We start from the raw sequence: 25,560 nt of genomic DNA, 5'->3' as shown, positions 1-25,560 counted from the left end.
AATAAAATATAAATATTTCTTAAATAAAATACGTATAAAATAAGAATTAATTTTACAGTACACCGGAAAGATAAAATTACTCAGCCATTTCACATTAAGTTGTATACTATTTTAAATCTAAATTCGTGTTTCCGAAGCGTTTATTATGGGGTTTATTAATTACAAGTAATAAAATTAGTTGCTATTGAAAGACAAAATAGAAACATGTGCCTGCTTGCTTTCTTCTCTTAAGATGCGTTGTGATTTATAATTTAAAACATTCTTTATTTATGAAGAACGCAGTCTTCTGGGATTTGGCACCGTGTGTATGTGGTGTTAACCGACGTTTCGGAGCAGTCTGCTTTTACCGGTTCTCACGGTCTCTTCGCTTGCGGATTTCTTATATTTTTCCTTCTACCCTGAAGATGGAAGCAATACATTCCTCCGAAACGTCGGTTAACACCACATATACACGGTACCAAATCCTAGAAGACTGCTTTCTTCATAGTCACCGCCATGAAAGCCTCAAATCTTACATTTTTTATTTATGTTACGTTTTTGATTATGAGTTTTAAGTAATCCTGCGTTTCATGAAGTGGACTATGTAGACCTACTGTATTTATTTCATAACAGTTTTTTTTTCCATGCCTGTTTACTGGTCTTTTCTATATACCGATTGATTCACCTGCTAATCTGTTATCTTAATGCTCTAGATTAAGGGAGTTGCCCCATTTTATAATAGTTTCCGATGTACGAGTAAATAACTTAGAATATTTTCTATCTGTCAGCATTTCCATATACTGCATGTAAATCGTCTCAGTGCAGTATAGATTATAAAAAAGTCCTACATGTGACTGGATGGTTACATTGAGTCATACCAATTAGAGACGCCCTTTATACTGAAATTATTTTTATTTAACATTTTGCAAAACGGTTCCTGCTACTGCAAAATAGACACAAAATAAAAAATTAATCTCTGCACATTTTATAAGCCAGGCCTCTGGGAGAAATCGTTCTTTATTTATTGAATATGAAACGACTTGTAATCATTTACGCTGTGAATAGATGTAATATTATTCCAAAACTTATACATGTAGTGTCTAATGAACTATAGATTGTCACATTTTAATAATATATTTAAAGAAATACGACGAAATGCATATCAACGGAAAGATGTGACAGACTATTATGATGTGCTTGTAAAACACTCCAGCTCTATTTTAGGTTAAGAAAGGTCAATGGTGCATGTAAAAAGCATGAACTGAAATTAGAAATGCTGAGTCAAGCGTTTTGATATTTCTAATGTTGTGGGTAGTAATTAAACAAGAAAGCAGCTTTTGCATGAAAGTAACCAGATTATCATAAAATTGAGCAAATTATATATATTAATCTTTGATTTGTGGAATTTATAATTAAATTTTCTTAAAATAAATTTCATAACTATGCTAATGGACTTATTTTCATCGTCGAGGAAATATGTGTTTTTGTTTTCTTGAGTGCTTTTCATTCACGCTAATCTGCAGTAAGTGTATTCTGAGCTATTATCAGGCACAAATTACAAGTAAGCCAACTGATGTACCTGGCCGCGCTATAGCTCAAGCGGTTAGTCGCTGGCTTCCCACAGCGGCGGCCCAAGTTCGATCCCGGGGTTTGGTCAAGTGGGATTTGTGGTGGAGAAAGTGGCGCTCGGGTGGTTTCTCTCCGAGTACTTCGGTTTCCCCTGCCAATCTTCATTCCACAAAATCTTCCATCATCATAATTATATGGGGCAGGCTACAATAGGCCAATCAGTGGCCGCCGTGCCGAGTGGACCCAGTTGCACTCCACCCCACACTAAGCGAATTTTTTAAGCCAACCGATGTAACTCTGAAGTTTCTGAAGTAGATCTTTGTTCCCAAAATGTGTCCATAGATGTCAATTGAAGAGGATTTACGCATAATGACTTCCATGTGAAATATTTTACGTTGTGTAAAAGTGTACTGAATTGGTAGATACCGCAATGAACATCGTGGAACCAAAGGCTTTGTATTTGCGATTGTATTATTTTAGGAATCCATGGATATATTTATTGTATAAACTAATATTTCAGAAGATTAAGAGCTCTTGAAACGACCTGTAGGAAATACGTTTATTGTACATGTTTGAATTATAAAAGAATTAGGAATAACAAAGGAATTGAATACACGAACAATCATGTAATTCCTTGAAAACCTCATATATAACTGGTAAAACCACGACTTCAAAAGCCCCACTGAAAGTTCCATTCAAATTCTTCGTTAACAACAAAACGGATGAAGGTCTTTGGGGAATCCCTACAACGTTCATAGAAGACTTACAAGCGTGGTCATGACGTAGGTCCATAAAGAATGTAACATTCCTGGCCATAATGATTCATGCCCATGTCTATCACACGGAGCAATAGATACAGATTTCATATTTTAACCGTAATGTTGTTTTATTATACGTACATAAAATTACTTTAATAAAATGTAACATTTCTTGAAGTCCTGCCATCCTGAGGGTATCACATTCTGGGGGCTTCATGTCTGTCCTGTCTCACAGGCTGTCACTGCTTCCGTGTTAGTATTATTGGTGATAGGGAGCAGAGAGATGATGTGGTTTCCACACTGAGTTTCTTTGAAGCCTGAAGTTTCTCTCGAAAGAAATGACCACAATAGTAAACCTATGTTCTTCTAAGAAACATTTTGGTATTAAATTGAAATATGTCAACTAATCAGCCCGGGATCTGCATACAACCCCCCTTTATGGGTGCGGTTTGACACATAAGGTTGTGTGACGTTTTGAAAATTATTGTTCATTGTCGGAAATCACGATTTATGACTTGATGATATTTAATCAACTATGTATGATCTCTTACTTAGAAATTGGTAGTGTCTTTCAAATATCACATAATGAAACCAGAACTCGGAATCCATTTCGCTCATATGTGCTGGGCATTAATGTAGGAAGCTAAGATTTAAAAACGTGGAAAATGGGGAATGTCTGCTGAAATATTCTGCAGTTATGGAAGAGCACAGGGAAACATACAGAGAGGCGATTAGCGTTCTGTAACTAGAGAAGAGTACGGGGAGACATACAGAGAGGCGATTAGCGTTCTGTAGCTAGAGAAGAGTACGGGGGACATGAAGAGAGGCGATTAGGATTCTGCAGCTAGAGAAGAGTACGGGGAGACATAACAGAGAGGCGATTAGGGTTCTGCAGCTAGAGAAGAGTACAGTGATATACAGAGAGGCGAGTAGGGTTCTGCAGTTAGAGAAGAGTACGGGGAGATATACAGAGAGGCGACTATGGTTCTGCAGCTAGAGAAGAGCACAAGGAGACATGCAGAGAGCCGATTAGCGTTGTGCAGCTGGAGAAGAGCATAGGGGTACATACAGAGAGGCGATTGGCATTCTTAGCTAGAGAAGAGTGCGGGGAGACATAACAGAGAGGCGATTAGGGTTCTGCAGCTAGAGAAGAGTACAGGGATATATACAGAGAGGCGAGTAGGTTTCTGCAGCTAGAGAAGAGTACAGGGAGACATGTGGAGCGGCATTTAGCATTCTGCAGCTAGAGGAGACCAGTGACAGATATACTAACAGATTGTTATCTTTCTGGAGATATAATACATCACAGAGAAACGTAGGTAAGGGCAATTAATATTATACAGTTAATGAACAATACAGACAGACATGTAAAAGTGCAATTAGCATTTTGCAGCTAAAGAACAGCTCAGACAGACATATGCTAAGATGCAATTAGCATTACGCCACTAGAATGCAGAAATATACATAACAAGGCAATTAGCATTCTAAAGTCCACATACACTCTGGATGTTACAAACTTACAATGTACTGGACTCCGAAGAGCCCCTGTTCCGCTATAATAATGTCTCTACGTTCATCATAATTTCATACACTACACGTACGATATACTGAACATATGATAAAATGAAATAATAATAATAATAATAATAATAATAATAATAAATTAATTGAAATTCCTCTCCTTCCGAAGGACTTCCTCAGTCCCTTCAGGCAAACAGACAAAGATGACAGGATGTCTAATTAAGGACAAGGATCGGCCCCCTTCCACATAATTTCACCATTCATTATTCACTTATCTTACCACTACTCGTCGCTGTAGAGTCTGAGCTGCTGATAGAGTTGGTAAATAAACAGTAAACAAATAAAAATAAAAAAATTATTTATTGGAGTAAATTATTTCTCGGGATAGTTTCATGGAGGTAGGCCTAGGCCCAAATTGGGGCTGTAGCGCCACAGGAAAAAAAATTATTTCTCAAGAATCAATAATCATTTAGCTATTGAGAAATTACTCTCCCTCTTTTTAACCCACAAAGTCTTTACCATGTTCACAAGAACCTGCATCTGTCCCACGTTTTGAGTTTATGAATCCCGCCCATAAATTCATAATCTATTTCTATTGGTCCCATTTATTATCGACCCAATTAATCCTAGGTCTTCCAAGAGGTCTCTGTCCTGTAGGTTTTCTGACCAATTTTTGTACGCATTTCTATCTCTTTCATCAGCGCTACATGTCCCGCCAATCGCACTATTTCTGATTTTATCAACCTATTCATTTGTGGCGAAGGCTCAGATAACGTAGTAATGTCATGTATTTCAATTTCGCGTATTGCAAGTCCTACGGTTCAAATACAACAACATCAACTTTACAGTTAGCAATTGAAGCATTGTGTCACGTACGAAACCCTCGTGTTACAATTCGTGCTTGCGAGAAAAGGAGTTGAAAGTTTAGCGAAGATAAGGTAACTGCGAATAATTTCACTGCTGGTCGACGCGCAGTGCTAAATGAGCACCGCGGCAAACTTTACTCCATTTAGTCCTGGAAGCCTCGTAGTTTTTCTTGTATTTATACTAATTCACACAGTCACCTCAAATTCTTCTCATTTTCTGCTCTTACTGCACATCGCTTATTATATTTCCCTGGCTTCGTTTCGTGTGTTATTATTATTATTATTATTATTATTATCATCACTATTATTATTGTTATCTTTGTACTACTGTATAAGGGGAGCAGGGGCAGAGTAGTCGGTTTAGCAACTAGCTACTTGCTGAACGACCGAGGGGTCAGAGTTCGAATCCTGGTAGGGTCAAGAATTTTCTCTTCTCCCCGCCTTCCAGACCGGATCTGTGCCCCAGGCAGACTCCTATCCAATGGGTACCGGGGGCTCTTTCCCCGGGTTTAAACCGGCCTAGTAGTGAAGCTGACCACTCATCTCCAGCTAGTGCCGAGGTCAAGAAAATGTGGATATATACATCCACTCCCCCATAAGCCTTCGTGGCGTAGTGCTTGCTATGCTGTTATAAAAGAACTGTTGTGCAGAAAGAAATCAATACACGTACCTGATAATTTAATGTTGGTCATATTCTATGTGTGATTATATTTGTCTATGTGTGTGTGTAATCGTTAAAATTGTGTCTGTGAAGTTTAAAGCCTGTCTTTGAAAATTTCTTTGAAGTAAAACAGATGTATTTGTAGAATGTGAATGGTCACATTGTAAGTGACAACTCAAAATGCACCTTCTTCAGTAAACGATTTGTCATCACTGGCGTCAACAAGTCTGAGCTTTACCATTGATCACTGTCACCGTGTGCTGTCCAACGTAAAAACAACATTACTCACGTCCAGCACAAAATTAATCAACTTTTAAATGTTTCTGGTAACCATTCAGTATTATATAAAAGGTGAAAATTCTAACAGTGTTAATTTGGATCAAATATGAAAAGTCAAGGTGATTTATTGATAAATTATAAACGAAAGTCGGAAATTGTATTGTACTCTCATTTGCTTCAGAACTCCATTCGTAACTTGGAAGAAATTAAACACATCATTAGTGTTAAATTAGGAAAATAAAGTTATCCCTGTAACAGGCCGTGAAGGCCCGTAGGGTTGTGCGAGGTTGAGGCTCCCACATTTTCTAGACAATCGGCTCACAGATGGAGTTGAGGTGGTCAGCCTTATGAGCCAGCCGCCTTTTACCCCCCAGGAAGATTCCTGGTACTCATTTCTTTTAGAGGCTGAGTCGTCTCCAGGGCCATCATGTTAAATTAGTACAGTTAATTAATTTGGAACCAGCAAGACGTGTCGTGTGTGAAGGGACGTCTGTCAGTATTCCTTCATAAGGGAGAGTTGTAAGTGTAGCATAACCATTTTGACGCCATTGTTCAGAACAAACTCCATGGTTTCAGTCCACATGCGAACTCTACCGACCAAACCGCCCGCCGCTTGTCGGCGAAGTTAATGACAGATTTACCGGGTTGAGGGTGTCGCGTTTTCATCGCAACGAATCCCCACGGCCGTTAATTTCTGTTTTGTAGACCTGAGCCGCTATTTCCTTGAAATAGCTGCTCAATGACGCCTTTGTTCTCATGTTTTTAATTATTTCGAAAATCGTATGGATAAATGTGCTGATTATGAAATATTTGTGTTTCATATAGCTCTACGCCGTTTGTTTGAAGTACTTCTGATCCGAAATATCTTTATAGTAGTTTACCCTCAAGGTACGAGCAGAAGCGTATGCAGGCCTCCACGTAAAATTGGAAATTTTACCAAAGTTATTGAAAATCTCCAAAGTCCGTTTTCGATTAAAATCCTGTCAGAGGTTATCGAGTTGTTACATTCTGACAGACAGACAGACAGAGAAGCAGATAAAGAGAGAGATACATGGTAGCTTATAGGCATATTTTTGCAACTTTATGTTGAAAGCGATCTAAAAATGACTGATAAATAATGGTTCGTTATGACTTGATTCTCAGCTGTAGCTGATGCAAGTGAAACAGAGGCTGAGGACTGCATGATTTTGGCAACAGTTGCCTTATTGATAGTGGAAATAAGGGACTGATATTTCCATTATTTGACATTAATAACACATTTGTCAGTAACAATGAAAAACAAATGTACGGCTATAAGCTACCATTTTCTGGTGTTCTTTGTAAGGAATTAATGATATCAAGAAAATGTACTAGGTTGTGTGTGATTTATCTTTGATCTGTTCACTGGTTATAACTCAAAGGATACTGATTGATTTTGTGATTAAATTTAACTGTACAATTTAACGCTATGTATAACATGAAATCCTGTATTAATTCTANGTCCTAGTGACCCGGATATCTATGCTGGCGGGAGCGTGAGCTCCTGGTAGAACCACCCATGCCAGAAAGGTCAAAGGGTAGGGGCCAGACGAAATGTAAGTCCTGATCCTCCAAGTTTGGGTTTTGGGCGTTGGGCTAACGATCCTAAGACGGAAAAAATCCACTGTCATGGCGCCAGTAAACAATAATAATAATAATAATAATAATATGATGGAGCAGGAAAAAGCACTGAATAAGGACGCTTACCACACAGACAAACTTTTAAGTTCACAGGTACATGGTTGTTTATACATTCGTGGGAAAATATAAAAAATTATGACAATCGAGACAATATTAGGCATTTTAATACGTGGGTGTGGAAATGTAAGGGATAAAAACCGTGCTGCAAGACAAGCCCTGATGGCAATTAAATACAATTAAAACGCGTCTGTATTACTGCACAGTAAAAGGAAGTGACGGAAAGCTGGAGAGTTTACATTTCGAGCAAAATGCAAGACGGAGATATTACTGTTAGTTAGAGGTGACCATTTTGTGTATTGCATCCCCACCTACCAATGACTCTTCCTCTATTAACAGTTCTCTTTACTACAATTGAGTTATGCAGAGAGACTGCAGACGAAGACAATGCAGCGATAGCTCCAATGTTGTCACAATGCCGTCACAGTTCTCCCTCCTCCAACTTGGTTCTCCTTTAGGTAAATCAGTGCAGCACTGAAGACGTGCCTTCGGCGTTCTTAGCACTGCACTCTAGGTTTCTTAACGGCATACTTTCAGCGAGTTTTCAGGACGGCACAGTCATGAAGTGAGTTCGTGCGTTGTGGACAGAATTTACGGCAGGAACGTCCAATTCATGGCTCTCAGTCTGCGCGCGCAGAACAATATCACTCTTATAGGCAATATGCATACGAGAATTATTTCGGAACACAAGTTCTCATTGAAATATATGGAAAGTAACTGCATCAGTATCTTTGTAAGTTTAATTTGTTTTCATGTTAATCATTCAATTTCTTATTTTGTTTGCACTTACAAATTAAACATATCTCTAAGAGATATAAAGCTTGCTGCTTTCCATAATCATTGAAATACTGGAGACATGTCTGAAGCTAAACCTCCGTGTTGTGAAATGATACTTATCTCGCCCAACCGCTCTTGCTGGAGTATTATAACATTCCAGAAATGTTTTCAGACAACATCGAATTATCTATATTACGAAAATTAATTAATTCATGACTGGTTTTCTTTTTAAATTTCCAGAAATATTATGCAAGCAACTGTGATTCATTCTGAAAATTATATAATCTTGTTTTTAGATATCCTAACACGTTCAGAGAACCACATACATTTGTTACTCATATGACGTCACACACGCTACTACTTGCAAACCGTGATCCACTCCTCAACCGTGCAGTTCTGGCACACGACGTAGCAGCACCAGTGGAACCGGCAATGGCAGCGGTCGGTTTTTCGTTGCTTGATGACGTTGTATCCGCGGCCGCAGCAGAGGGAGCCACAGCCGTCGACGCCGGTGCTAGTGCGGTTACACTGTCGCCCGGACGTACCCGGGAAGTCCACATTAGGATCTTTTTCGCAGAAGTTAGGGGAACGCTGGTAGTACAGAAGGTCCAGTGCTAAGTCTCTGGGACGGCGTAGCCGAGTTCGTCTCCTCGGCCTGGGTCTCTGTCTTGGACGGGGACGTCGCCGACGCAGCCCGTCCAGAAGAAAGGGGGAGCCATTCCCTAAGTTGGACTGATCCACCAGAACGGCTGATCGAAACCTCTCTTTGAGTGCCTCTCCAACAATTCGAAACTCAGGCGCTGCCTTCCAACAAGTCTTTAATTCACAACTTCCGGACATCCCGTGACATTTGCAGCGAACTTGCATGTTGGTTGCCACAGCCTGAAACATTCAACGGTGTGTCAATCATTCGAGTTTCCCTAATCAGGACTGTCTGCTATAGTTCAGGACACATTACTTTGAATAACTGAACGATAACTGCATGATACAGACTTTGTCAGCCTACGTTTTTGTTTTCAGGTTTCATGCATCTGCCTGGATCCACCGTTAGTTCTACAACTACAATTCGTTTACATATTTTGTAGAACTCGGTCAATCGCAAGGGCTCTACAACTAGACATAATATAAGACAGTACATAAAGACAAGATGCCCAGATATACGTTCATATCAATAACCCAACCGCAATTCGATACAGCATCCCAGTGTTCCCGTTGTCCAAACCCGTACGCTCCATAGGCCGACCGATTTTCCTGATTTTCTTGTTAGGAAGGAGAGGCATAGCATTTTTTTTTGGTGGGGCGTTCTGTATGTCTGTTTCTACAGCTTCTTATCCAACAGTTTGCTACCGAGTATGGTATGAATATCATGTCATTAGAATTCACCCCGCAATGCACTCTAATTGCTTTCGATCGGTAATGCAGAATCTGTTTTAATGCTAACATCTGATACATCAGGGAGCACTTCTATCGAAGATCGATAACAATTGTGTTAACCGTCTTATTACACCAGGACTCAGACTGAAATATTCAGGATTTGCTATAGTCCGTATTATCCTAAGCGGAGAAATTGTGAACATATATAATTTTTACCGTGAACGCAACAATATTTTATTATTTATTTATTAATATAGCACGCACTACATGGTTCGACCTCAAATGGGTCATCTTCTGGTGCTGCAAACTTCTCACATACTATTACCGAACTGCAACGTTAACATTCCAATTTTTCTAAATGGTTCATACAAGTTACTTTTTTTCAATTCATGATGGGAATGCTAGCGTTGCAGTTGGTAATAGTATGTGAGCAACTTGCAGCACTTGAAGATGACACATTTGAAGTCGAAACATGTAGTGCATGCTATATTAATAAATAAATAAATATATATTAATTTTTTGTTTCGTTGACGGTAAAAATTTTATATGTTCACTCTATATATGCAATAGGATGCAATCCTTAAAAATACAAATACTGAGAAATTGTGTTAATTTCATACACACGAAATGTGACACAGCACTGAGACATACGTAGAATGAATATGAGAGCACGTTTCGAAAAATTTAGCGGGCACTGAATCTAGTTTCTAGCATTCATGCCATTTGTAGGAATTGAGCTGAGCTCCTACCTTCTGATATTTCAGAATGCGAGCGTAAGTTTATTTTTCAGTATAGGCCCCTCGTTAATGTGCGAAATCTAACCATCGGGTTTTCGTGTGCAAAATAACAATGTTTTTTAAAACTTCAAAGCAATTCCCCGTAGTTTGACGGCGACGAATAATTCAAAGTACACATTTAATTCAGGTTTACTGCCTTCGAGATAGTAGGCCTACATTTAAATAGGCCACGATCGTCTCGTTTATGAACTTTCCCATTAACAGTTCACGACCATCTTATCAGATTAATTATAATTTTTAATTTTTTAAAATTTTCCTCATAGGGTGATACTTGTTACTACGGCCACTGTTTGGCTATTGTACCAACCCCGGATGATAGATAATGATGATTGTGGAGCAGTCGGTGGAATGCAAATTGACAGAGGAAACCGAAGTATTCGGAGAAAACTGCCCCAGGTCCACTTTGACCACCATAATTCCCACATGACCTGACCCTGGCTCGAACCCGGGCTGCCGCTGTGGGAATTCGGTGACTAACTGCTTGAGCTGTGACACGGCCATCTTCTCAGCTTACTCGATGCTATTGTACCCATGTAAAAAGTTAAAGCTACCCCTGTAACAGGCCGTGGAAGCTCGTAGGATTGTGAGACGCCGTGGCTCCCACGTTATCTAGACAATGGACTAAAAGATGGCGGTTAGTTTGTCAGCTTGACTCGCCGGCTCGCCACTCACTCCTAGGAAGATTCCTGGTACTCATTTCTGATAGAAGTTGAGTCGACCCCAAGGCCATAATGCGGCTGAAAGTATTGGGTAAATTGAAAAAGAATCCAATCCAAGAATCCAATCCGCGACCTTGTGGCTTGTAGCATAATGTCTCAACCAACTACGCTACCGCTTGTGTATCCATTTATACCCACGTAGTTAAATCGTACTGATAAATAACATAAGAATGAAGACTCAATACATGAGAAATAATTAGTTTTATGTAGAGCAAAGAGATATTTTGTCGTGGAAGTTCACTAAATGTGCAAGTTTTGATTTCGAACTGATTGTGACCTTGCTGTTACAAGACACACATAGTATAAATTATGGTTCCGTTACGATCATGTCGACGTGTGCATGGCTCTTCGTCAGCGACATCACGGCAGGTAGCTCAGAAGTATAATCCATTATTTCGAAGCTGTGGATAAATCTTCTAGCATATGGGTATAAATTACATGTAGACATTTCTTTAGTGCTTTTAAGATGACAAAACAAGTTGCACGGAAAACTGCAAGGTTAAGGCTCCCTGTTAAGATTGCTCCAAAATTGAGTGCTTACTGAGGCAAAGGGTGACCTTGTATTCCTTGGAAAATTATAGTTATCTTCAAACTTCTCACGGGAAAAATTAACCGTCAATGTCAGTTCTGTTTAGATGCCTGCATGTGCTGTAGAAACGAACTACCATCTCTCATATATATAAATTTATTCCAAACGGGTTATTTTTGAGCCCTCAGAGTGCCTTATATGCATGACAGCAGTGAAGGATAAGTTGCCTACATACACGGGGAAGTGCAGAATCTTCTTTGAATTAAAAACATTTTATTATTTTGTGGGTTATTTAAGACACTCTCAGTACCTAGACAATATAACGCCTGATGACAGGATGACTCATGAATTGAAAATGATTTGGAGGAAAATAGTCGTGACATAATCGAATTGCTATCGTGGCTTAGGCCTGGTGGTTCTGTGAAAAACTATGATGAATTTCAGTCAGGATGCAAGCTTACCACCTGCTTCACGATGGTAGCTTTCTCTGTTTATTCAACCCTAAAATTTGAGGAGATATATTTCTCCGAAACGTCGGTTGACTTTCAACAGACTACACGGCCTTATGTCTCAGAAGACAGTAATCTTTATAACGATCGCTCTGAGAACCTGAAATCCTACAGCGAATTTTCTTTTCACAAAATTCAGACCTGTTGTGGGCTAGCCCAACTTGCTGTCCAGTGGATACCGGGTTCTCCTTCTGAGAAGTAAAACGGCCGGGGTGTGAATCTGACTAATCCCAACGGGACAACTTCATTAATTACTACGCCTTGAATAATTGTGTGAGGTAAATATTCGCGCGTTTCTAACTTCTGTATTGGACAGAGATGAGTTTCCAGATTCACATTTCATTAATCTTTTCTGTCGAAAATAGAAACTGTGACTGTGCTATCAGTCAGACAAAGCTGAGTGGTCTCCAGAGAGAACGCGACGTTGCAACGCAAGGAAATATTCATTCCCTGCAGGAATTTTCACTCTTGTCGCCCAGTTCCTAACCGGTCGCTCTACTTTTCGAAGTATCATAATTGTTATCATTGCTGCTCTTATTAAATAAATAAGTTACTTGCAGTGAAATCTAGATAATCCGAACCCACATTAATCCGATCTGACTTACACTGCCACAGAAGAGAGTCAGCATCTTACGAAAGTTAAGAATTTAATCTAATTATATTACTTCCTTGCAGTAGAAATTAATTCTTGCGAAAAGTAATGTGACATGTAGACCCATTGATAGGAAACGAGACGATAAACATGTTTCCNGTTTTAACCTACGTTTCGGAGGAACATCGGTTAAAACCAAGAATACACGGCGCCAGATCCCAGAAGACAATTTTCTTCATGGATTTCTTTTGTTTAAATTTCAGTACTCGGAAGGTTTCAGTAGTCCGAACACAGGAATGTTTTAATTGTTTCGAATTATTGAGGCCGATTTGTAATTAGTAGTATTTACTCTGTTCTGTTGTACTCTATTATGGCTCTGCAACCCCTTTTTATGCCTTGGTCTCTTTTTCAGTTTCTTAATCTATACACAGTCGGTAGGACTCCTTAGACTAGTAATTTTCCCGTCACATGGCCGCTACCTACACACAGGACAGCACAAACAGAATAAAAACACATAGACATCCATGCCTGGAGTGAGATTCGAACCCACGACCCACGCATTTGAGCGGGTGAAGACAATTCATGCCTTAGACCACGCGGCCACTGAGGTCGACTGTCTAGAATTGCACTCAAATTATAGATTAAGGAGCCTGTCCGAGTCCTGTTGTAGCTTGAAATTACTCTGTTATTAGCACGTGCCGTAATGTGATGACTGATGACTATTCCATCATTAACTAACAGAGTTCTCTTAGAGTATTGTACCTTACATCTATTACCGTTCTGCTGAGCTGTAATCGGTGCCTACCTTACTATATATTTTATATGAGAATCACCTTTACTATTTCCTATAAACATTTATACAGATGCATAACAACAAAACAACACTGAATTAGGACACGATCATTTCCTTCCACATCCTTGCGTGCTCTAAACAAAGGGACGTAACACTCCATTAACATGAAAACTTTTCACAAGCGTTGGAGAATATCAAGTGTTTAGACAAATACAGTTAATATCCTAGTAATAAGCTTGTAAAATTAAATCAGTCCGGCATAATTACTATTTTTTCTGAATTGATAATATTTTCGCATTTTAAAGAAACTGTTGATTTGTACTCGATCCTAAAGGGTTCTTGCAATGGTATATGACGCTCAATATTACTGGGTTTTTGGACTTTCTCCAATATCCGGTATTATAGAGGCTAGGAAGCATGACGTTTCGGAAACTGGAATTTTTTCTGTTCTCAGGTGTAGGAGGAAATGCATCTACTCAGTTGGGTCCCTTAGAAAGAGCGGGTCCAGTGATCGAGTTTAACTCTTTCTAAGGGACCTAACTGAGTAGGTGTCTTCCCCTCCTCGCCCGAGGACGGAATCAGATTCAGTTTACGAAACATCATGCTTCTTAGTCTCTAGACTACAGGATAATAGAAAAAGTCCCAAAACCCAGTATTTCTGAGTGTTTATTTTTGTCTACATATATTTGAAGAGTTCTGTCTCCTTGGATATAAAGCCGTATAGTCCGACAGAAGTAGACTGCTCTATATTCTGATAGCCACATGGAGCGAAATTTACTGTTCTTTTTTCAGTTTTATTTCTGTTGAAATAGTATGAAGGAGATAAATGTGAATTAGGATTTAAGGATGGCAGCGCGAGAGAAACTTCAATACTTGAGAATCATACATCATATGAAATGTGACGTTGATTTATCTGAATATTTGGAATATTTTGCTAATTGCTTTGGGTGAATAGGCCTCAATCTCTGATAAATACAATTCATTATTATTATTATTATTACACGTATTATTATTTAGTCACTCATGGAGCTGAGTCCTTCTTGAGAAGCCAGCAGTCACTCAGTTATTCAAGAATTTCCCAACATTTTATGAAACACGAAGATTCATTACCGTCTTCACAAGAGCCCTTATTATTATTATTATTATTGTTATTACCAGTTTATGCTTCCAGGCAACACGTCCCTAACTCAGGAGCATGCGTGCTCGAGTAGTTAGCTCCGTCCATTATATTCATCAAGAGATTACCATAAGACAACAACAGTGTCAGCGCATGTGAAAATCCAAACGTGAGAGAGCTGCCTCAAGTAATCAATTCTTAAATAGATTCTACTTAATCTGACGTTACAGCTCATCTCGCAAATTATAAGTACTGCTTTGTATAAGCGCTCGAGGTTGCGAAGGGAATTGCTTCTGAGCAGCGTCACTCTTCGGTTTTCAACCGCGTTGTGTTACCCATATATTGTATATGCATGAAGAAACACATAAGAGCTGAAGGAGGAGAAGAAGAAGAATAAGAGACAAGAGGGAAGAGGCCAAAGGCGATGCTGATGATGGTTTTATTCTCTGCAAGAGGTCCTCACGGTGTTGTGTATCATGAGGTCCACATACCTCATGCCAAGTTAGTCGCTTGGTGTTACCTTAGCTGTACATCACTAACCAACACGTAGTAATGAGAGTATCTCCCGGGTGGTCCAAACATACATACATATAAGCAGATACCACAAAGTTGGTTCCGCGTGCCCCGAAGCGGCTTCATCATAATATAACATCGGTAAAAACCTTGTTTATTTCCCTTTGTCTGTGGTAGTCTGAGAGAGAGAGACGACTCCTTTAGAAGCATGTTGTGTTTGTGGGCCACCGGGGTGGCGAGAAAGGGCGGGGTAACTCACCCAAACTCTTTCTCTTCTAAAACTAACAATTTCTATAGCGTGGCTTATAACAGCATTACAGGTCACAAACATGACGTGACCACAAACCACTCTACAAGGGAAAAAATAGTCCCCTTCACTTTTTTTCTCCAAGAGATAATTAACCTGTGAGAAGAGGCTGAAGAAAAAGATGGCAGGAACTTTCAGAAAGATGTGTGAGCGAGAGAAAGATAACTCATACTTTTCTTTCTTTCTGCCCGTATTATCTGCAGTATATTACAAGCATCGTATAGTTTCCTACGACACCCGTATCCAATCGAACACAAGTTCATGGTGGTCAGATCTTCATTCGCATTGGTGGAGACTGTATTTCCCAACAGAGGCGTAACCTAGCCTAACCTACTCTTACCACCGTGTGGGCGGTGAGACACGTCTCAACTCTCTCAAAGATGAAAAGAATGGCCAGCTGATGGAACATAAAATATAATACTTTGCATTCAAAACAAGGAGACTTGGTCCTCGGCTCTACAGACATTATTGTGCAGGCATTGACTCTCAGAGAAAGGTATATAAAGTGAATTTTGAAAGAAAAATGATGCTAATTTTGTATTGAATGCGTGAAGTGAATTGATTAGTCAGACCAAATATCCTACCTGGCACAGAAAACTATTGTCATTGGATAATGCATAGTGACCGCACTGAGTTCTAAATTAGCGCGTTTCTTGTGAATCTTCCATATTTTTCGGTCCGAGTGTTAAGAGACATTGCAACAGCGCCCGCCTAGACTCCATTCGTGTAGATTATGAATTACACTGGTCACTTGTCAGAAATATATTACAGCGAGCCTTCAGGAAAATTACTTCTTCATTCTGTTATAACGACTTGAAGTAGTACTAACAGCGTTTCTGAGGTACACCTGTCCTTTAGGAAAGTTCATACATTAGGTGCAAAATATTAGAATGGATTCAGTTTTGTTGCACCTTTTGTTTGTAACTATGTAGCTGACTCAACGAAGCAGAGACCTTTTTGATAAGTTAATGTGTTATCAAATAGTCAAGAAATTCACAGTTAGGTATACCCAGGTTCTTTACCGTGTTCGTAAGTGACGGCAGCTAATACCTCTCCTGAGCTACATGAATCCAGTCCATAATCTTCCATCTTATTTCTTTAAGTTACATTTCAGTATAGTGTAGTCGGTATAGCGGCTGGCTACGGGCTGGACGACTGAGAAGTCGGAGTTCGAGTCCCGGTAGGGTCAAGAATTTTCTCTTTTCCGCCTCGTCCAGACCGACCTCCTATCCAATGGATACTGAGGGCTCTTTCCAAAGGGTAAAGCCGCTGGGGCGTGAATGTGACCATTCACTTTCAGCTAGTGCCGAGGTCAAGAAAATTGGGATCTATTCATCCACTACCCCGTACGCCTTCATTACATAATGCTTAATTAGTTAAGCACAGGGACAGTTGCACCTTACTCTGCATTTCAGTATAGCCTCCCACGTACGCCTAGTTCTTTTTAATGGCCTCCTTCCTTCAAGTTCTATTATTACAAGTTTGCTATGTATTTCTATTCGCTCCCGAGCCATGTTAATATACCTGTTATATACTCGTTTACATGTATGCCTCTTCCATTAAGGCTGATTGATTGATTGATTGATCAGTAACTGTCAGAGGGGCATTAAGGCTACCCAACTAAAATATCAGGTACGTACGCATTTATCACGTCCACATGCGTGAAAGTCTTACATATTCCATTTACCCTCCTTGATTCTGAGATCCTTATAATATTTAGCGAATAATGGTACTTTTCATCATACAGTATTCTTCATCCTTCCACTGTTTCGTGTCTCTTGGATCCAGACATTCTCCTGACCGTCGCTACGTGACAAATTCTCATTCTACGTTCTTCCCTTCATGTGAAAGGAAACTTCTACATGAAACAGCCAGTAAATATACAGTTCATCTTCAGATATGTATTTGAAAGAAGAAAAGATAAGATATTATTAACTGAATGGTAGCAAGCACACTAAAAATTTAATCTGGTCAAGAAACAAATGCATATGGTCTCATAGTATAGAGAAATTTGAGATCAACCTCTTAAGAGCGCTACTGGAATACTTAACACGTTATTTCGGAAGTCACAGACAGTAGTAACAGGTTGTTAACATTCTAACTCCATCTAGCTGAGCCCTTCTTGAAAAACTGCCAGTTATGCATCTATTTCCCCAACATTTTATGGAACCCGGAGGTTCAGTACCGTGCTCATAAGAGCCCTCCACTGGTCCCTATCCTCAGACAGATCGATTCAGACCATAGCACCCCATTATATTTCTCGAATATCCATTTTGATATTATCAACACATGTACGTCTAGATCTCTTTCCTTCTGGTCTTCCGACCAAAATTTTATATGCATTCCTCCTTGCCCCCATTCGTGCTCCATATCCTGCCCATCTCACCCTCATTGACTTGATCGTTCTAATATTTTTTTTCGCTAGCTCTATAGCCCCTTTTGACCCTGGCCTCTGATATTTTAGTTTCATGATTACTTTTACAGACGGTAGGACAACTTGGACGAGAGATTAGCTCGTCGCAAGGAATCTACCTAAACACAGGAGAACACAAACACAGAATAAACGCATACACATATCAAACATACATGCTTTGTTTGGGATTCGAACCCACGATACAGGCTTCCGAGAGAGCGAAGACGGTACATGCCTCAGTCCGTGACTGACATTCTAATAATACTTGGCGAAAAGTACAGGAAAACAAGTCTTAACGTTATATACAACGATATTATATAGATACATAATATATTCACTGACAAGACATCATGGCGAATTGGATAACAAACTTGATATAGTATTCTAGAGATTTCTCCAAAAATATCTTCCCGGAGACGGACTTTACAGAGAGATATTTTATGGCCTTCCTCAGTCCCTCCAAGAAATGTCGGAAGAGTACGTCAAAGTAAACCGCCTCCTCTTCTTACCACTTCCTTTCGAATTCATTATTTACTAATCGTCTTAATACTTTGCGGATTTTCTGAGAGCCCATTTACATCAATTAATTACTCTTTAATGGAAAAAGAGAAGCATAATAAATTGATGTCGAACCGAGAATGCCAGTCTCCAAGTGGATATTCTGGCAGCGTTTTGTACTCGAAAACATTCACCATTTGTATGGAGACAGCCATACACGTATCTCTTCAACATCAAAACATCAAACGGCGCTTAGTAATTAGAACCGTGCTATGCAGTACATAGGAAGACAGAAATCAACCACTGGCTATTCACTCAAACCCCCAGATGTTACTCTTTTCATCTGGATATACACCATTCTACAGAGACGAATCACAACATAGGCTTTCAGAGGGATTTACTCTTTTATTCCAATGCAGTTCTTCATCTCATTGAATGGAAGCCGGCAGATTACAGATGAAATCTTAATTATGCTGAAAACCTTTAGCAGATCACAGGCCATGTTGCCGCTCCTAATCCTGTAATGCTCCAGCATTGACTGTTTGTCCTCTGTCACTGCAGCAGCTTGTCTAATAATATAATGGCAGGGTAGCACCCCCCTCAAATCCTGATGATGATACTGCGCTGGTGATTTCAAAGGACTCGGACAAATGCGTTTAGAGAGCGTATACACAAGTCTCGCTTCCTACAGTGGGAACTGGACACGGTAAACTTCACTGTAGCATGAGCCAGTCTGGTTTCATTTCCTAGTTGGCAGTTTTATGTAAGAAATAGTGTTTGTCGGAATAAGTTTTGTAGTAAGAGAATAAAACCATTCTGGCACAGAACAAGAAAGCGTGGGATGCTTCAGCCCCGATATGAGAAAAAGAAAAGAATGGAAATATATCAACATAAAATACTAATGTGAAGAAGGGGGAGGAGGCAACAAGAAGCTACATAAAACTGAAAAATGATGAATTTAAAAATTGTAGTATTCACCAGATATTACTAAGAATATTATTATATTATTATATTTCACAAATCGCTATCACACAAAAAGTATTCGTGTCAGTCACGGTTTCACTGCGCTGCTTGGTAACGTCTTCTAACAGCGGACATTCCACTACTTCCGGGCTCACGCAGGGTGACGACGATCTCACGCCAACTTCCTACTGTTCTAACTGCAGTCTCAGGACTCTGTCGTAATGGCAGCTGCTTCTCGTTATATAGCCTGGGCACGTACAGCACAGAAAACACCGTTTCTAAGAGTCTGCAATTCTTACATGGCGTCCCTATCGGCATAGACCTTATAGAAAACCGCTTCCAATTGTTACTCCATCGTTGCGTGTTACATAACCGTTATATAGCAATGGCTATTTCTCTGCCTCCACAGTTCTTGCTTTGGGAAAATATGCCACATTACATTCAGTTTTAATGTAAGCGGAAGGTTCATACACTCTTTAAGAACCCACTTGAACTCCACTGTGAAACTGAGGCATGTGTTTGTGTATGTATATATATACGTCTGAACGTCGTAAAGGATTCCAAATTCTGGAATCCCCTCGTTGGTGTCTCAACCTTATTGTGGTGAGGGGGTTTGAATATGCCAAGGACCCTGAGAGCTATACCAGCGGTAGCGTAGCTACTGGCAGGGCCTCCCTTGCTGGACAGGTCAAAGGGTAGGCATCAGACGAAGAGAGACACCAAAAACCAAAAACTGATGCCGGAAGCAGCGTCATCAGTAGCGACTTGAAGCACAGAGCAAATGATGCTCGAGATGGTTCAAGTTCGTATAGCAACAGGCGTGACCAGAGTGGTTTGAACGGCTGCTGTACTGCGATGTGGAAAGCAAATGGAAAAACTACCACATTATCACTTTTCCTGGATAGTCTCTTTCCAAAAACAGAGATACCATATATGCGAGATGTTTCCTCTGGTGACAAAACAAACCGGAGGGGCGGATAGAAATGACCAGAAGACGAGGAAGAAGACGTAAGAAGATGACTTTTGGGACAGAAGAGGATATTTCTATTTGAAGGAGAAAGCTCGAGATCGCATTAAGTGGAGGAACTGCTTTGGAAGAGACTGTGGCCCTGTCGTCTGACAGATTACTGATGATGATGATTCTGGGATATAACACTGTGTTCCAATGAACGTGAACCGACGTCTCGGAGGAACGCATCGCTAGTTTCTTTCCTGACTTACCTTTCGCCTTCGAAGATGGGAGCGACATATTCTTCTGAGGGGTTCAGCTTCATCGGACAGCATGATATCTCACAGAACTGAACTTTTCGTGTTCACTGCCGTAAGAATCTCTCACGTTTCAAGTATTCAAACGATCGTCGCAGTTGAAGGGTTAGAATTGCTTCTTTGAATTCATGAGGTCACGGATTCGGTTCTCTGCTATCCTGACTGGGTCTATGGTAATTTCAATTGATGTCTTCAATCTATCAATTCATTTGACGTCACATGCTTGTTATTTAACGAAGCTACGAGTATATAGCCTCGATCATAGGATGACGAGTGAAGATGGAACAGTTGGTGTGAGGTGAATCGGCAGAGGAGGCAGAGGTACTCTGAAAAAATCCTGCTGTATTGCCAATTTATCCACCACAAATCCTACATGAACTAACCCGGGATCGAACCCGGGTTGTTGCGGTAGGAATTCGGCGACTAACCGCCTGAGCTGTAGGTACTGCCGACTGACGCCATGTAAGCTGTTCGGTTACAACAAAGTTAAAGTTGTCCCTGTGCTCAACTAATTAAGCACCACGCCATGAAGACGTATGGGTGGTTGGATGTATAGATCCACATTTTCATGGCCTCGGCACTAGCTGGAGGTGAGTTGTCAGCTTCACAACCCTGCCTCTTTACACCCGGTACCCATGTGAATGATGAAATGATTCGAACCGTCTCGTATATAGTCATTTACCGTAAGTACCTAGAATGAGCAAATTATGGCATCGACATCCTCTTTAAATTAAATGAAAATTATCATAATATTGCGTGGAATCAACTGAGTGTTTAGGGAGCTGAAGCCAAGATATGATATGTACAGTGCACTTGTCTGACTACAACTGTTATCGGCAGAGTAAATGAACAAAGGTTGTACAAAATCTATGGGAATATTTCTATTACTACTCATCCTATTTGGATGGAATTTAAACATATTTCAATCCTGAATTAAATACATTGATCAGACAATAAATCACACTTCCTGCTTCCTCAGCTATCATGGATCAGGTCCTTATAATTATTTATAAACATTTGAATACTCGTACCTAGACATCTAAACAGGATATCGGCCCCTTACAAGATCTTTCACTCCCAGTGTCTATGGAGCCCGTGGCTGTACGATTTTTTTGAAATCAATTATCAATTCTGCTGCAACAGTGAAACAATCGAATGGAGAAGATGCATGGACAATTTCCTGTTACCTGTATGGAACCCATCTGGAATATTTTGAATTATTAATGGGAGGAACGTATTTATATTTTGCTGAATAAAATGCAGTTAAGAGAACACACTAATCTATTCTGAGCATATACTGACATGCTATAACCTTATGCGGAATTGGTGTCCACTTCTTTCACTTACAAGTCTCCCTGCTTGGTTGTTATGGAGGTTGATTCGAGACTGGATGTCTCCTGCCTTTTCTCTTGAGTCGAGGAACGATTTTGAGAAGTCGATGCCGAAGTCCAGGTTGTGGGAGCAACCTCCCCACTTCCACCTGCTAGCACTCCTAGTTCTCTGTTGTGGGGGCATGTTGAGACCCCTGGTGCTCTTGCTGCCCAGACGGAACCCCGGCCGGTGCCTGCCTGCCGCCCGGTAGCTCGCTGGGTCGCACCCACAGGCGACGAGCTTACCCATGCTGCACGCTCTTGCGACGCTGTGCGCCACCCCAGCCGACGAGATGGCGTAGGCAAAGGCCGATTCACGGTAACCTGACAAACATAAACTGCACGTTTAGTTACACTGTTCAGTTGCTTATCTGGCACTATGAATGTCCGTGTAAGTTTGCTTCTTCCAATTAGGTACACTCTTAACCGGAAGGTAAAAGCTAAGTTACAAGTGTTACGCAACATGGCCATAAGAAGATACTGGAACATAAGAGAGATGCATTAATCTGGATGAAAGTATATAAGGGCGAACATGTTTTTTTTTTAATTCGCTTAATGGGGGTGGAGTTCAGCTGGGTCCCTTCGGCACGGCGGCCACTGATTGGCATATTGTAGCCTGCCCCGGGTGAGTATGATGATGGAGAATTTGGTGGAATGAAGATTGGCAGGGTATATCGAAGTACTCGGAGAAAACCCGCCCCAGCGCCATTTTGTCCACCACAAATCCCACTTGACGGGAACCGGATTCGAACCCGGGCCGCCGCGATGGGAAGCCAACGACTAACCGCTTCAGCCATGGCGCGGCCATCAGGGCGAACCTTAGTCTTGTCATGGCTTTCTTAGGGTAGATCTTACGTTACTTTAAGTCAGATAGATGACTGGGAAGATGGGAGGATAATAAGAGGCTCTATGAGAACCTCCGGAAGTGGTTTCTGACACCCGTTTTATATTCTTTTTAAATGTTTCAATCTGAATAAGGGAGAATAAGATTGACGGAACTTGTAACACGCACAAGAGAAACAAGAACTCTATAAGCCGTTTTAGTCGCCAACCCTAATGTCAACGAACGTTCTTGGAGACCTAGGTATAGGCAATAAGAAAATATGACAATAAGTTCTGGGAAGACATAATCGCCTGCTTTACTTTGATAAGAAGCGGACCGCATAGAAAACTAAAAATTAAAATGTATATCAAAATTACTTTATTTTTCAAACACAATGATGTTTAAATTGTCCAACACATTTTTTCAGAAGACTGTACTTTTCATAATTAGTTAAGTGAGAACCTCCAATCCAGCAACAGTTTCAAACGTGTTTCTATAGACAGCACACATAGCTAGAAGGCCGACCAATACGTAATGAAAGAGAGGCCAACTTCATATGATTTAAATACATTTTTTCAGGCTCCGTTTTCTTAAGAAAGTTAAAAACTTCTTATACATATTTCAGTTTTTAGTTTATTGTGGTATTTGTTTCAAATGTATCGGAAACTTTTAAAACAGGTTGGTCGGATTGCTTAGGTCTACCACAACCAAACACAATTAACAGATACACGCCATGTCTATGAACATTACTTTCCTGATTGAATGGGGAAAGGACCGATAACATATCAATGTATAATTTAACGCAAAGGTTAGTAATCTTAAAACTGTGTTGTTACAAAACCAAATTACTGTTAAATACCAGAACCCCAGGCATGATAGACACTGTACCTCTTAGTAATATCACATACAGTAGACACTATACGGACACTGTGACCCTTCCCTGGCCTACTGGTACCTTTCTGCGTGTGTCTTCCCTATTCTATATATTCTAGAATGGAACGCATCTGTAATATACATAGCATATTCAGGGGTGAGTTGAAGGCGCAACAGTGGTATTTATTGCTATGCATGCCACCACAGCACTTGGTATAAGGGTGAGAATGTAACAGCCTTAACACCTCGGGACATGAGATGCAAAAAAAAAAATTCTAAATTGATGGTTGGGCTTCCTTTCTTTCTTTCCCGCCTTATTGTGACGTAGGTGTTGATGCTATGCGAGTGGGATGTCCCTCAGCCGTACCAACTTTATATAGTCTTCCTCTTATACAGGCCGTCCAGTTGTAGATGGAGTCAGAATTGCAGGAACATGTGTAACTGCCACAACACTGTTCTTTTCCGCAAACAGTGTTTCCTCGATTTAACGAACTAATTTCGGGGGAAGGCGTGTCAGATATTGCCAAATGTCCGTATTCCTCACAAGCACTTGTGGCGGATACCCACGAATCCAATTTTTCAATCAGTTCCAACTTTTGTTTTACTTTTAAATTTATCCCTTTTCACTATTTATCCCTGTTATATTAATTACAAAAAATGTTTGTGACAGAACAAACCAGACAAACGTCTATGGCAATTACTGGTTTGGTGCTGCAGAGCTTAGAAAAGCACAACTTGGATGTAAATTATGTGTCTTCTTATTGTGCACACAATGCCAATGTGAACTATGGAAAAACACATTCCGTATATCAGTTGCTGCGAAGTAAAAACCCAAATTTACTTAAAGCTATTGCTCTAATCATGTCACACATAACACAATTAAGTTTGCAATTGACAGATTAGATGATGATGTTGAAAGTGTAGTCTTAAAGATATATAATCACTTCTCTGTGTCTGCCAAAAGAAGAGAAGGGTTAAAATCATTCTTTGAATTTCTGAATTTGGAGTGGACTGAGATTTTGAGGCATGTTCCAACTAGGTGGCTGTCATTAACATCAGCCATTTCTCGACTGCTTCAGAACTGGGAAGCAATGAAAGGTTACTTCAATAGTATTCCCAACTGTCCAAAATTATTATCTAACATTTTCATGAAAGATGACCCAGAGGAAGCAGTGTTGCCTGAAATCTACTTTAATTTCTTAAGTAATATTGGAAGTCAGCTGGAAATGGTAGATAAAACACTGGAAAGGTCTGACTTAAGTGTACTGGAGACTTACAAACAAATTAAACTTCTCAGTTCTAAAATCCAGCAAAGAAGGAAGACAAATTTTTGGTAGCAAAGCAAAAGAACTCATTAATGGATTGTTATGCCATTACAGAAAAATGTTACTGAAGACCTGAACAGCTTCGAGAGCAATATGCTTCAATATCTGCAAGAAAGATATGATGTGACAGATGACAATCCCTATGCATCTCTTGCAGCATTTTCTCTACAGGAAGGGATTGAGTTCAAAGATTTTGAAAAAGCCATAGAAGTGTTTCAGCTAAGTGAAAATGTTTGCATTGATGACCTGTACGAGGAGTTCAGCAGCCATCGAGATTACCTCTGCAACAGTGTGAACAGATATGGTGATTATGTAGCACACTGGCTTACAGTTCTTTCTTCAGTACCTGAGCATGATGTACCAAATATTTCTAGAGTGGTAGGATTTTTGTTTAGCATCTCTGGCTCAAATGCTTTTGTGGAGCAAATCTTTTCATTCATGAAAAGTAAGTGGAGTACCACAAGAAACAGATGCTCAACAGAGTTAATCAAGGCAGAACTCCAGGTAACAGTGAACTATGAAGCAAGTCCTGTTCAGAATTTTATAAATTTTCAAAGGGTGATGTTCAATTATTAAAAAGTGCTAAGAGTTCAGTGAAATAAAATTAACAGAATTTGATCGACCAGCCTTTGAAAATTATAAATATGTAGTAT

General features: G+C 40.0%; 1 protein-coding gene across 1 annotated transcript in view; it reads right to left on the bottom strand.

The window, feature by feature from the left end:
- Window positions 1-7,698: 7,698 nt before the first annotated feature.
- The window catches only part of LOC111861255 (protein Wnt-10a), a 97,469-nt gene continuing 79,607 nt past the window's right edge, over window positions 7,699-25,560 (bottom strand). The window contains exons 3-4 of the mRNA XM_023845671.2: window positions 21,864-22,210; window positions 7,699-9,008 (exon numbers count right to left, since the gene is read on the bottom strand). Coding sequence (XP_023701439.1) covers window positions 8,484-9,008; window positions 21,864-22,210 — 872 coding nt within the window. The 3' untranslated portion in view covers window positions 7,699-8,483. The remainder of the gene's footprint in view (window positions 9,009-21,863; window positions 22,211-25,560) is intronic.

This window comes from Cryptotermes secundus, unplaced genomic scaffold (genome assembly GCF_002891405.2).
Source record: "Cryptotermes secundus unplaced genomic scaffold, Csec_1.0 scaffold68, whole genome shotgun sequence".
Lineage (NCBI taxonomy): Eukaryota > Metazoa > Arthropoda > Insecta > Blattodea > Kalotermitidae > Cryptotermes > Cryptotermes secundus.
Note: the sequence above shows the minus strand (reverse complement) of the source record. Positions and strands in the feature narration are given on the sequence as shown.